Source organism: Zea mays, chromosome 3 (genome assembly GCF_902167145.1).
Source record: "Zea mays cultivar B73 chromosome 3, Zm-B73-REFERENCE-NAM-5.0, whole genome shotgun sequence".
Classification (NCBI taxonomy): Eukaryota; Viridiplantae; Streptophyta; class Magnoliopsida; order Poales; family Poaceae; genus Zea; species Zea mays.
In genome coordinates this window covers 53,131,182-53,145,303 of record NC_050098.1, presented here as the reverse complement: position 1 = coordinate 53,145,303, position 14,122 = coordinate 53,131,182, and the positions used below count along the sequence as shown (strand labels likewise).

At 45.0% G+C, this 14,122-nt stretch overlaps 1 protein-coding gene and 1 non-coding gene across 2 annotated transcripts in view; one reads left to right on the top strand and one right to left on the bottom strand.

Moving 5' to 3' along the window:
- Positions 1–1,146: 1,146 nt before the first annotated feature.
- LOC103650090 (quinolinate synthase, chloroplastic) overlaps positions 1,147–14,122 on the bottom strand; it is a 29,301-nt gene continuing 16,325 nt past the window's right edge. The window contains exons 5-7 of the mRNA XM_008675751.4: positions 5,417–5,926; positions 4,826–4,987; positions 1,147–1,511 (exon numbers count right to left, since the gene is read on the bottom strand). Coding sequence (XP_008673973.1) covers positions 1,440–1,511; positions 4,826–4,987; positions 5,417–5,926 — 744 coding nt within the window. The 3' untranslated portion in view covers positions 1,147–1,439. The remainder of the gene's footprint in view (positions 1,512–4,825; positions 4,988–5,416; positions 5,927–14,122) is intronic.
- On the top strand, positions 7,200–7,338 carry LOC111591201 (small nucleolar RNA Z247). The gene has a single exon (XR_004857503.1). It is a non-coding gene; the product is annotated as a small nucleolar RNA Z247 (small nucleolar RNA).

Sequence of the window (14,122 nt, the reverse complement as noted above, 5' to 3'; positions counted from 1 at the left end):
CATTTGTGGGTCACAAAGAAGGGAAACTTTATCTAGTTGACTTCAATAAAGATAAAACCAACCTTGAGACCTATCTTATGGCAAAATCTAACATGTGTTGGCTCTGTCATCATCGACTGGCTCATGTTGAGATGAGGAATTTGGCCAAACTTCTAAAAGATGATCACATCCTTGGACTAACAAATGTGCAGTTTGAGAAACATAAGGTATGCAGTGCATGTCAGGTAGGAAAACAAGGAGTTCCTCACCCACCAAGACCATCATGACAACAAGACAATAACTAGAGCTTATTCACATGTATCTCTTTGGTCCAGTCACCTACTTGAGCATTGGTGGTAATAAGTATTGTTTAGTAATTGTTGATGATTATTCTAGATTTACCTGGGTGTTCTTTATGTATGACAAAAGTGAAGTCCAAGAAAAGATAAAGACCTTTGTCACAAGAGCACAAAAGGAATTTGAATTATCCATAAAGAAGATAAGGAGTGAGAATGGAAGTGAATTCAAGAACACTCATGTTGAAGAATATCTTGAGGATGAGGGGATCAAGCATGAATTCTCATCAGCATATACCCCTCAACAAAATAGTGTGGTAGAAAGAAAGAGCCGCACACTGATTAACATGGCAAGAACAATGCTAAGTGAGTATAATACCCCTGACATCTTTTGGACAGAGGCTATTAATACTGCATGTCATGCTATAAATAGATTGTATCTTCATAAAGTACTTAAAAAGTCCTCATATGAACTGCTGACCAACAAGAAACCAAAAGTATCTTATTTTAGATTATTTAGATGCAAATGTTTCATATTGAACAAAAGACGTAGAACATATAAGTTTGCACCCAAAGTAGATGAAGGTTTTCTTCTTGGTTATGGATCAAATGAGCATGCCTATCGTGTCCTCAACAAAACCAGAGGTCATGTTGAAGTTGCGGTGGATGTTACATTTGATGAATATAATGGCTCTCAAGAAAAACAAGTACATGTAAGTAATGCAGGTCAGGAAGAAGCATCATGTGATGCAATCAAGCAAATGGCTATTGGAGACATTAAACCTCATGAAGATGCACCAGAAGAGCTACATTTCCAACCGGTAGATGATGGGGAGATTTCTGCAGAAATATCACCAGCGGTAGTGCCGACTAAAAGCAATTAAGATTTATTCAGTTTAAGATTTATCAGTTTCGCTCAAAGCAATTAAGATTTATTCAGAATAATTATTTTTTACAATTAGACCAACCCCATTTGTTCAACATTAATTCGCATGCAGATGTCAACATGTCTAACGTACAGGGCAAGTCCAGATGTCTACCGTACAGGGCAAATAATCTTGTCCCGGAGATTTCTTCGGTATGCCAGCTAAACATGGCATTCACTTGAGATATACTCCATCATCCAGCCGCCTTGATAAAATAAATACAAGTATTGATGAACAGCTATTGCAAGGGTTTGTCACCATTACCATGGACAACCTGGTGAACAAGCTTGTTGGGTAACCTCCTTGTTTTCTGAAAGATGGACACAAAGTCACAACACAAAGAAGGAAATGGAAAGTTCACAGTATAATTGGAACCGGAAAATACAAAAGGAGAACATAAAAGGCGCTAGAATTATTTAATTTCTAGTACTGCTATTAAAAATGATGTCGAGAGCAAAGTGGCAGGGCATTGGATTCACTTTTTCTGTCGACCGAATTATATTTATTATATTTATTTCTCGCTCCTAGCGAAAAACATGGGGTCTTCTGATACAACGCTTTCTTGGTTTTATGGTTTAAACGTGTGGTGTTGGGATAGCTACAAACTCAAGGCAAACCATTGGCTAAGCCCTTTTTTCCTTATGAGAAAGAGAGTGGTTTCTTGATTACCTAGGAACATGATTACAATCACTTTAAGAAACTATTCCAAACATCCATAGGTGCAAGTATTTCTTTGATGCTTAGGACATATTAAGTAGAAGTAGAAAGGAGAAAGGAAATGATTGTGACCTGCAATCAATCACTAAGACTAGACAGTATGAAATTAACGCCTACCTTTTGTAGTGCCATAAAGTCCAGGCCCTATTAATTTTTTAAATAGCAATATTACATTAGCAAACCCTAATTAGATTAATTTAATGAGAGAGGGACGAGGAGGGGTGGATTATGCTATAAACGCATACATTTGTGGATAGAGGGGACATCAGAGATGACTTTCGACTTTGTCATTGAGGTATGAATGTGTACTTTTATATGTTGAATGTACGCATTTAAGATTTCATATCTAAAAAATGAGTATCAGTTTGACATGAGCCTTAAAATTCTTTTTTTTCTGGAATACGAAGGAAATCTGCACATCTTTGAATTAAGAAGAGAAGAAAATGGGAGAGAACCCCAATACAATACACACACCACACATCCACAATAGTAAAAAAAGAATCTAATTTTCAAATACCAACAATAAAATTGTTTTCCCTACATTTATTTGTATCAAGTTTCAACACCAACTATTTTTAATTGAATAAATGTTTAATGCATAGTTATACAATTAGATTATTATTTAATTGTGTAATATGATATTGATTTTGTATTAACTAAAACAAAAGGTCAAATATGCTTATAAAGAGCATATTCAGTGTCGGAAGCTTTCACATGGGTGAGGTCCAAAACAACTCAATCTACGGGAGTCAAACTCAACGAGTACTAATCTGGAGAAGGAATGAACCAAGGCAAACCCTTCTTCCGTAAATACGGGGAGGCTGCTTCATGTTAGGGTACCCGTTTAGGGTTTTGGGGTTTAGGGTTAGCCCATTGTAATTACAGCCTCACCCCTGTGTAATGGGCCAAGTCCAAATCTTGGTCTATTAATACAACACCTAACCCTGAGATAGGATTAGACTTTCCCACATGGTATAGAGATAGATTAGTTTTCTTCTCTCCTCTTACCCCACCCCAGCCGCCGAACTTCCCTCCCCCATCCCGGCCGCTGGCGCCCCTCCCGCTCCGCCGTCGGCCCAGCCCCTCTCCTTCCCGGCCACCGATGCCCCTTTGCGGCCCCGTCTCTCCTCTCCACAGGCCCGTCAACCCTTTGTTCGCTCGTCCAGCCGCTAGCGCAAGGCGAACCTCCCCGGCGCGACCTCCAGGACCATGGCGAACCTCTCCGGCGCGGCCCTCCTCCCCGCAGCCGTGGGCACGGGCCTGCCCGCCACCATCGTTCCGACCGTCGTGGGCGTGGGGCTGGGCGCAGGGCTGCTTCCCCCAGCCGTCGCTGCCCCTGCCACGGGCGCGGCCACCAGCGTCGCCCGCCTCCTTCTAGCAGGCCTGCTCCTAGGAGCAACCGCCATCGACACCGCCGCGGAGTTACTCCTCCCCCCCCCACCACAGTCACCACTGCTGCGCTCGAACTCCTCCCCGCCGCGTCGGCCACCTGGAGCGCAGGGGATTTCGTCCCCATCCCCCACAATAGCGAGCTCGTCGACCATGGGGCCCCCTTAATCTCCGGCCTCGGACCCCTGCCCGGCACCCTCCCAGCTACCCAGTGGCGCTCTCTACGTTCCCCACCGGGCTTCTCCACCCAGCACCCCGTGTGGACCGACGTTGTCGCGTCCCCGTTGGCCTCTCCGCCTGCGTCTTCCGCGCTCGTCGCGGCCATCGCGACCATCCAAGCGATCGTCGCTGCCTCCTAGGAACGACAGCGTGCCTTGTCCCTATCCCTAGAGCAATAGCGTGCCATGGGTGTAGCCCTGACCGCCCAGATAGCCACCGCGCAGCACCTCCTCCTCAGCCGCCCACCAATTGCCCATGAGGACCCCCCGGTGGCCCACGAGGCTCCTCATGCCTCCAAGCTCGACGCCAACATCATCGCCGCCCTCCAAGCTCAGGTCGTCGGGGTCCACAACACGCGGTCCCTCGTGTCCATTGTGCTGGACCTGGCATCCTCTCACTACCCTCGGTGGCGCACTCAGGTCATCCTCACGCTTCGGCGATACGCCCTTGCCGACTACGTCCTCGACCCATGACGCGGTAACTCAGTAAGATAGCTCTCACCACTACACCAAACCATCCTTTCACTAAAATATGCTTATGAATATTTTCTCAAATTAAGATGCACACTAAAAATAATGAAACCAAGCTTTCCACGGTGGACGACCGGTCACGTTGAACTCTTAAGGGTCAGTTGAAACTACTGTTTGACTAGTCTAGTGCGAAGCACGGCACCCCTTAAAACAATCCCCGAGGGAGTCTCCCATATGGCCGGATTGTTTATAATCTGAAGTATTAATTTTCCATTTTTCTATAGTAAGACATCAAATGTAACATGGATAGAATAGACTCACCAACATAAAGTAGGACTGAGTAAGGACAATAATGGGAGCTTAGCTCAATTTAAATTGTACCTCATCAATCTACTAAAGCTTCGCTTATTAGCATAAGGAAGCTCTAGCAAAGGCCCAAGTTTGAATAGTTTATTTCACCTGTGCGAATTTTTCGGACAACCTAATTTTCTTTTTTTTTCTCTAAAAACCTAATTTTCATGTTATAGAATTAATAAAGTATGATTAGCACCACAACCACTAACATTTTTCGCACATGAGAATCCATGCTTCTGTTGTAATTCATTATGGCTATTAGATTGAGTTATTATGAAACATTAAAGTTTGGTAGATTCATTAGCATATGAAAATTTTGGAGCTCTTGTAAGTTAAATGTCCACTAAATAGAGGCCTATAACAATCCCATTTGTTTGAGGAAAAAAAAGAAATCAGTACTTTAGTGCAGTGAAGAGAGAAATTATGACAATTGAACATCAAGGGTAAAAATATAGAGCAATACGATGGGAGAGACCTGGAAATGCCGCATATGCAGAATAGGCTCACACCCAACCTCTGCAACTGATTTTCCGAGAGGTGTCCTGACATTAATTCTGTTAGCTTGGTATACAGATAATTTGTTGTTTTTATCAGGAAGCTGATGGCAAATTTTAATTAGCGACCCCAGGGTATTCATCTGCATAAATTCAGTAGCATTGATCAGTAACCACTTCATAACTTACTGCATGTATTGTCGATAATAGAGCATTGTAGGACCATAACAATAATTATGGATGTTTTTAAAGGAAAATGGTATCAGCACTTGTACCATGAATATTTGGGGATTCCAAATGAGCCAACAAATCTTGGAAAACGGGGAGGTGGGGGCATGAATCATTCAATATGTGCCCAAAAGTATTGAGTATTGAATACTGACAAAAAACTTTGTGAATATGGATTTTTCTTGGCTTTCTGTGTCAGTGAGACTCTTTCTATGGACAAATACATATATTGTACTTCTCCATTTCAACACATACTACAGATTATTTTTCATCTTAGCAATAAAAAACAGCATTGTATTGTATTGTAGCAAAATATTTATGACAAACAGAAAGGTGGCACCAACCTTCATGTAGGGACACGAGGCACAACCACCATGAATGGAGCAGCCTTCGCCAGAACTCACACCAGGAACAATAGTAAGATTATCCAAATCAGTAGCCATTGAAGAACCAACATGATGAGAACCATTCGATGTCTTAGAAATTGCATCCGAAGATACCGGAAACACAATTTCTACTTTGATGTTTGCTCTCTCTTGAGAAGAATAAAAATGAAGTAATTCCTGAACAGCAGCAACAATTGAAGTGATCATCCCTGATTCTGTTCCTAACACAAACTGAAGGTGTTCATCTACATTTTTGTCCAGAGCTCCCATCACATGATCCTTAATGAAATCCAAGATATTCTGAGTGGATCCAACAACTCCCATTCCTCTTTGTTTTGCTTCCATTGCCAAAGAGAACATTTCTCCAGGGACCTCAAAGTGTGCTGTTAGAAATGCATCACAATATTGTTCCTTTATTTTCTCCACAACCTCATGGCCAAACATGTCATGTACCATACAGTTACCACTCTGCATATCAGCAAACAATTGTTACACAAGGGATAAGCAGAGATTGTAAATCAACCAAGACCAAATGTAGCGCAAATCATAAAAAGAAAAAAAAGGATATTAAAGATTGATGAGCTGGAAAAATTCCAACCCATTGACAAGAATAATACAACCCATCAAGTGATCCATTCATATATTCCTGTTGAAGTGTATATTGTTGAAGTGTATACGTGGATTGCTTAAGCTTTTAGGTTGAAATGGTTAGTGCATCCACTTTAACATGGTATCAAAGACGAGTTCTTGAGTTCGAATCCTAGCAGAGTCTTTATTTGTGCCCCCGCCCCTTTATTTCCATGTTTGCACCTTTCTCTCTGGCTGCATGTGAGTGGGGGTGTTGAAGTGTATATGTGAATTGCATACCTTCTTCTAACAACTTAAGCTTTTGAGTTGCACGGGTTAGTGCGTCTGTTAGATAATATTAAGAATGTATCTGTAAAGTAAGGAAAGGGTGATGCGCCTGTGTAAAGATAGGAAAGGATCTGTTCAGTTATAGATATAATCTGAGGCAATCAATCAGATCTGTTATAGATAGAATCCAATCAATCATAATCTGTTTTGATTGATTTGATTGATTGCTGGCGCCAGCCCCTTTGTAATCTGATGATGGTATTCCATCTCCTATAAATACATACAGGCGGCCTACTACGGTAGGTAACAAACGCTTCCCAACCTGGTGTTCTTTCATGGTAATCAGAGCCACCTCCTTCAAACCCTAGCCACCCCCAGCCCATAGCAGACGCCAGGAGATCTCATGGCAAGCTCATCCTCCATGGCTATACCTACACCTTTGCTAGGGCAAACTATAGCTGAGAAGCTAACCAAGTCGAACTATGCGCTCTGGAAGGTGCAGGTTCTTTCCATCCTTCGTGGCGCACAACTGTAGGGCTACATTGATGGCTCTGCCAATGCGCCTGAATAGCAGATCGACGTCAAGAACGGCAACAAGACAGTGAAGGAAAGCAACCCGGAGTACATCCAGTGGGCTGTCTTGGAGCAGCAGGTCCTCGGCTTCCTCATCACCTCCATGTCCAAAGAAGTCATGGGTCAGGTATCATCCTACACCACGCCCCAGGAGGTGTGGAACATGCTAGAACAGACCTATGCAGTGCAGTCCCGGGCAAGAACAGTCAACACCAGGATTGCATTGGCCATGACTCGGAAAGGTAACTTGTCAATTTCTGAGTATGTTACAAAAGTGAAGGCACTTGTAGATGAGATGGCATCTGCTCGGAAGCCCATTGATGAAGAAGAACTAGTCTCCTACATCCTTGCAGGACTAGATGAAGAATACAACCCTGTTGTCTCTGCCCTTGTTGCACAGAAGGATTCTGTCTCAGTTGGGGAGGCGTACTCGCAACTCCTCAATTTTGAGAGCAGGATGGCTTTGTTGTATGGAGGATCCTAGCCATCGGCTAATGTTGCTACTCGTCATGGTCGTGGTGGTTCTGGCCTGCATGGCCGGGGTCGCAATGGTCGGTTTAATCCTGGTCGCATCAGCAACATCAATGCGCCAGGAGGGCGTGGTGGTCCAGGAGGGCACAGATCTGATGGGAACACAATAACCTGTCAGGTTTGTGACAGAACTGGGCATTCTGCCCGCAAGTGCTGGTACCGATATGATGAAGACAACTATTCCAACTCAAATTCCAAGAGTGCAGCAGCAGCAATGCACAGCTATGGTGTCGATACAAATTGGTATACCGATACAGCTGCAACAGATCATCTCACGTCTCAGCTGGACAAACTGACCACTCATGAGAAGTACAAGGGGACATATCAGATTCACACTGCAAGTGGTGCAGGTATTAACATCTGCAATGTTGGTCATGCTGTTATTGATACCCCTACTAAACCCTTGCATCTCAATAATATCTTGCACGTCCCAACAGCACAAAAAAGTCTTGTTTCTGTTCATCGTTTCTCATCAGATAATCATGCCTCACTTGAATACTTTCCAAATCATTTTTTGATTAAGGATCTGGACACGAGGAAGGTTCTTCTTCAAGGTAGATGCAAGGATGGTCTTTATCCCCTTCCATCAGACAGTTCTTGGCAGGGGGCATTTGGCGCCATCAAGTCCTCTCCATCTCTATGGCACAATCGTCTGGGTCATCCATCATTGCAGATCATTCGAAAATTAGCCAATAATAATCAGATCATATGTTCTAGTGAGTCAAGTAGTCTGTCTGTGACGCTTGTCAACAAGGCAAGAGTCACCAATTACCTTATCCAGTGTCAACAAGTGTCTCTACCAAGCCTTTTCAACTCGTTTTCTCGGATGTATGGGGCCCAGCCCCCGAGTCCGTTGGTCGAAAAAAATCTATGTCAGTTTTATAGATGATTTTAGCAAATTCAGCTGGATTTATTTGCTGAAACATAAGTCTGAAGTGTTCCAAAGATTTACTGAGTTCCAAACCATGGTTGAGCGCCTATTTGACACCAAAATTATTGCTATGCAAACAGACTGGGGAGGCGAGTATCAGCACCTAAATTCTTTCTTTACTAAACTCGGCATCATTCATTATGTGTCCTGCCCACATGCGCATCAGCAAAATGGACCTGCTGAACGCAAACATAGACATATAGTTGAAGTTGGGTTGTCTGTCCTTGCTCAAGCATCCATGTCGCTTAAGTTCTGGGATGAGGCTTTTGCCATAGCTGCATACCTCATTAATCACACCCCCACGAAACTTCTTGATTACTCTACACCTCTTGAGCACTTGTTCAAACAGTCCCCTGACTATAATTTTCTTAAAGTTTTTGGCTGTGCATGCTGGCCAAACCTGCGGCCCTATAATACTCGAAAATTGGCTTTCCGCTCTACAAGATGTGTCTTTCTAGGCTACAGCAATATGCACAAAGGATACAAGTGTCTAGAGGTCTCTACTGGTCGTGTCTACATCTCTAGGGATGTTGTGTTTGATGAGCACATTTTTCCCTTTGCTGAACTTCATGCAAATGCTGGAGCACGTCTTAGAGCAAAAATTAATCTCCTGCCTTCTACCTTATTTCCTTCATCCAACCTTGACAATAGGGGCATTTTTAATACAGCTGATCACACTTTGCCTGATGTTACTGAGGCTAATGCAATTGATGATGTTATTCCTAGTGTGGTCTCTGATGTCAGAATGCAGGAGATAGGTACTGAGCAGCTTCAAGTGCATGAGCAGGAGCAGGTTCAGCCCAAGAGTGCAACAAAACAATATATGAAACCACCTATCACTACCACGTACCAGAGAAGAGAGAAGAACATATCAACTCCACCTTCAGCTGCATTACCAGAAACTGCCACAACACCTTTTTCTTCTGTTGTTCCTTCACAAGAACCTACTGCAGCTCCTTCACCATCGTTTCAAAGTGCTTCAGAATCAGAAGAACATGTGTCTCTCATGGAAGGAACTGAAAGTGCTTCAGCTGCAGGTGGTTACATAGATCTGAGACCTCGTACTCGGCTTCAGAATGGTACAATACAGCGCATCAAGTATGGCTGTTTGGCTGCCACTAGTGAGCCCCAAATATTAGCGAAGGCCTTGGGTGATGAAAACTGGAAGCATGCAATGGATGCTGAATTTGAGGCCTTGGCTAAGAACAAGACTTGGCACTTGGTTCCACCAGAAGGAATCAAAAATATTATTGATTGTAGATGGGTGTACAAGGTCAAAAAGAAGGCAGATGGTACTCTGGATAGATACAAGGCTAGATTAGTCTCTAAAGGCTTCAAGCAAAGGTACGGGATTGACTATGAGGACACATTTAGTCCAGTAGTGAAGGCGGTCACTATTCGGGTTATTCTCTCTCTAGCTGTTTCACAAGGGTGGCCACTACGACAACTTGATGTTTAGAATGCGTTTCTTCATGGCATTCTTGAGGAGGATGTATATATGAAGCAACCACCAGGTTACGAAGACAAGCTGCAGCCACACCACATTTGCAAGCTTGACAAGGCCATTTATGGTCTGAAGCAGGCACCTAGAGCCTGGTATTCCAGACTCAGTGACAAACTATTGCAGCTAGGTTTTCAAGCATCCAAAGGAGACACCTCTCTATTCTTTTACATCAAGGAAGGTATCACCATCTTCTTGCTTGTATATGTCGATGACATAACTGTTGCAAGTTCATCTCAGAATGTTGTCTCAGCTTTGCTCAAGGATCTGAAAACTGATTTTGCACTAAAAGACCTTGGCCCATTACATTATTTTCTTGGAATAGAAGTGCAGAAGGTAGATAATGGTATTCACCTCTCGCAGAGAAAGTATGCCTCAGATGTTCTTAGTCGAGTTGGTATGATAAATTGCAAGCCTACCACTACACCACTCTCTACTTCAGAAAAAATAAGCCTTCACAATGGTGAACCCCTTGGGCCTGAAGATTCAACACGGTATAGAAGCATAGTAGGTGCCCTACAATATCTAACTTTGACTCGTCCGGATCTCAGTTTTGCAGTGAACAAAGTGTGCCAATATTTGCATTCACCTACAACAGATCACTGGACAGCAGTCAAGCGTATCTTAAGGTACCTTCGATACACTCTTCACCATGGGTTGAAGATTTCAAAGTCACCTTCTCTGCTGGTCAGTGCCTTACAGGGGGATTTGCTGTTTTTTTGGGCAGTAATTTGGTATCCTGGAGCGCTCGCAAACAACCAACCGTGTCAAGATCTAGTACTGAGGCTAAATACAAAGCTATTGCAAATGCCACTGCTGAGTTGATGTGGATTCAGTCTCTATTGAAGGAACTGAAAATTTCTTCCCCCCCTACAGCAAGAATCTGGTGTGACAATATTGGAGCTACCTATCTCACAGCCAATCCAGTCTTTCATGGTCGTGTTAAGCATGTTGAAATTGACTTCCATTTTGTGCGTGAAAGAGTGGCAAGGAAGCTCCTGGATGTGAGATTGATTTCTACAAATGACCAGATAGCAGATGGTTTCACAAAAGCTCTGACGAAGAAGAAGATGGATCTGTTCAGAGACAATCTTAACTTATGCAAGTTATGATTGAGGGGGGATGTTAGATAATATTAAGAATGTATCTGTAAAGTAAGGAAAGGGTGATGCGCCTGTGTAAAGATAGGAAAGGATCTGTTCAGTTATAGATATAATCTGAGGCAATCAATCAGATCTGTTATAGATAGAATCCAATCAATCATAATCTGTTTTGATTGATTGCTGGCGCCAGCCCCTTTGTAATCTGATGATGGTATTCCATCTCCTATAAATACATACATGCGGCCTACTACGGTAGGTAACAAACGCTTCCCATCCTGGTGTTCTTTCAGCGTCCACTCTAACAATTGAGACAGAAACAGAGAATGGCTCTGATTACCATGTTAGAAGAGAGGAATGGGGTAGAATCTGTGTGTATAATTGAGACAGATGAACCATTACATATATAGGGTGAATACCCTTGGAGGCCAAGGCATCTAGGGTCGGCGCACACTGCCTGAGAAGGCAGGCTACTCTACTATGGAAAGGGATCAATCACACGCAGGTGAAAGGAAGGATATACCCAATCAGCCTAATATAGAAAGAGAGATATTCATTCTAACACTCTCTATCCAAACCTACTATACTAGGCTGGCCAGCTAGAAGCCAGGCTCCACGCCGCACAGTATATGGCAGCATATCGTTGTCTAACACTTGCCAACATTATTGTAAAGTTCAATGACCTCACTGATAGCACGGAACACTTTACGCATATTAAATTTCATTATTGAGTTACATATTGTTCTACACCAAATGTTATTCTACACCAACCCACCCAAACTACCTACCTCGTTCAACTAAAACCACAACTCGCACCCATCCCACGCTAATTGCTAGGTCACAATGTCAATCCCCATCAAGGCCCCACCAAGCCTTTACTCGCCAGCATGCTTTGATCCGCTATGAACATCTCATTTTGCTGAAGCTCGTGAAGGCCTTCGTCAAGGTAAGCAAAAGAGCACTACTGTTTTGAATATATCTCCCTTGCAGGTGGTCCCACGTCTCCTTCGCAGACCCATGATGCTCAAAACCCATAATCAATGAGGGCTTCATGCTAATGACAAGGGAACTCATGATACGACCATCATCATTAGTCCAAGTCGTAACTGTTAGGAAATAGAATATGCCGCAGCTCCTTACCATATGTTGCGGCATATCATAGCTATAATCAGCAGATGTAAATCAGGGATTAGTTGCTATAGTTAGCAGATGTAAATCAGGGATTAGTTGCTATAGTTAGCAGATGTAAATCAAGGTATCCTTGCCTTGTAAAGCAAGGCCAGCCGGCCCAATATAATAGAAGGTGCCCCCTCCCATTTAGGTGTGGCCAATTGCCCCAAATTCTAATCTTCTACATGGTACCACGAGCTCAGGTCCCGATCCCGATCTAATCTCGTGATCTCTCCCCTCAGCCCCCCTCCCCTCCCCATGGCAACCGAATCAGCCCCTACCCCCGTGATCTGCCCGCTTCGCCACCATCAACATCAAGCTCCACGTCCCCATGACCCTTGAGTTGAAGCCCTCTAACTTCACGAAGTGGTCGACGGCGTTCCAGGCCACCTGTGGGAAATTCGGGCTGCAACATCATCTCGCCACCGCCTCCACCTCAAACTCCGACGAGACCTAGCTACAGGCTGACTTCTGCGTCCGCGGATGGATGTACAGCACCGTCTCCGAAGCCGTCCTCAACCTCGCCATGACCGACGACAAGCAGACGGCGAGTGCCCTTTGGGCAGCCATCGGCGAGGTGTTCCAGGCGAACAAAGCTAATCACGCCATCTTCTTGAATCACGAGTTCCACTCGATGACTCAAGGGGATCTGTCCATTGACGCCTACTGCGTTCGCATGAAGGAGAAGGCCGACGAACTGCGCGACGTTGGGCAGCCCGTCTCTGAACCCAACCTCGTCCTCAACCTACTGCGAGGGCTCAACGAGGTCTACTCCAACGTCGCCGATAACATCGTCGGGACGCAGCCCCTCACCCTCGCTGCCGCCCGGCACTAGCTCCTCCTCAAAGAACTGCGCCTAAAAAACGAGGAAAAAGTGTGCGCCAGCACCGCCCTCCTGGCTGCTGCCTCCTCTCTTGGCGGTCACCAACAGCAGCAGTTGCAGGGCGGGCGGCGTCCTAACACCAAGAAGAGTGGCCAGCAGCCCTTCCCCAACTCCTCCGGCGGCACCTCCAGCAGCACCAGCACCTAAAACGCGTTCCCTAAGGCTTCAATCCCTGGACCGGCGAACGTGTGGCCCTTGGAGAGCGCGTCACCCCTCCTGGTCAGCGCCGTTAGAGCAGTTCGGGTGCCCCTGGAGGTCCTGGTGCCCAGGCTGGACGCAACCTGGGTATACTAGGGCCTTCCCCGCAGGCCAATACCGCCTTCGCTCCGCTCCAGACCTCCTCCAACGGCTCCAACACCTCCACCAGCACCTGGGATGCAGCCGGCCTCATCGCTGCCCTGCAGAACATGGAACTGCAGGGCGACTGGATTGTTGACTCCGGCGCCTCCACGCACATGACATCCTCGGCTGGTATGCTTACCCAACGCCTTCCTCCCTCCATCTCCTCAATAACAGTAGGTAATGGCACCAGCATTCCTGTTACGTCTAGAGGCCACTCCGTTCTTCCTACACCTACCACAAATTTCGCTCTTAATAATATTCTTGTCGCACCATCCATAGTCCGCAACCTGCTATCCGTCCGTCAATTCACTCGCGACAATAGTTGTTCCTTTGAATTTGACGCACATGGTTTTTCTGTCAAGGATCTCAGGACGGGACGCGTGATTCTCCGCTGTAACTGCGACGGGGACCTATACACCATGCCTGCCTCCACAGCTGCCGCTCCACCTCATGCTCTCCTGGCTGCTTCCTCCTCTCTGTGGCATCAACGTCTCGGCCACCCTGCACCCGCCACTCTAGAACACCTTAATAAACTGCATGTTGTTTCCTGTAATAAAGTAGACCGCTTCCTATGTCACTCATGTCAGATAGGCAAGCATACGCGTCTACCTTTCAGCGCTTCGCAATCCATAACTCATGCCCCTTTCGAACTGGTTCACTGCGATGTTTGGACTTCACCCATCAACAGTCTATCTGGTTTTTCATATTACTTGGTATGTTTGGATGATTATAGCCACTATTGTTGGGTTTTTCCGCTTCAAAAAAATCAGAAGTCCAC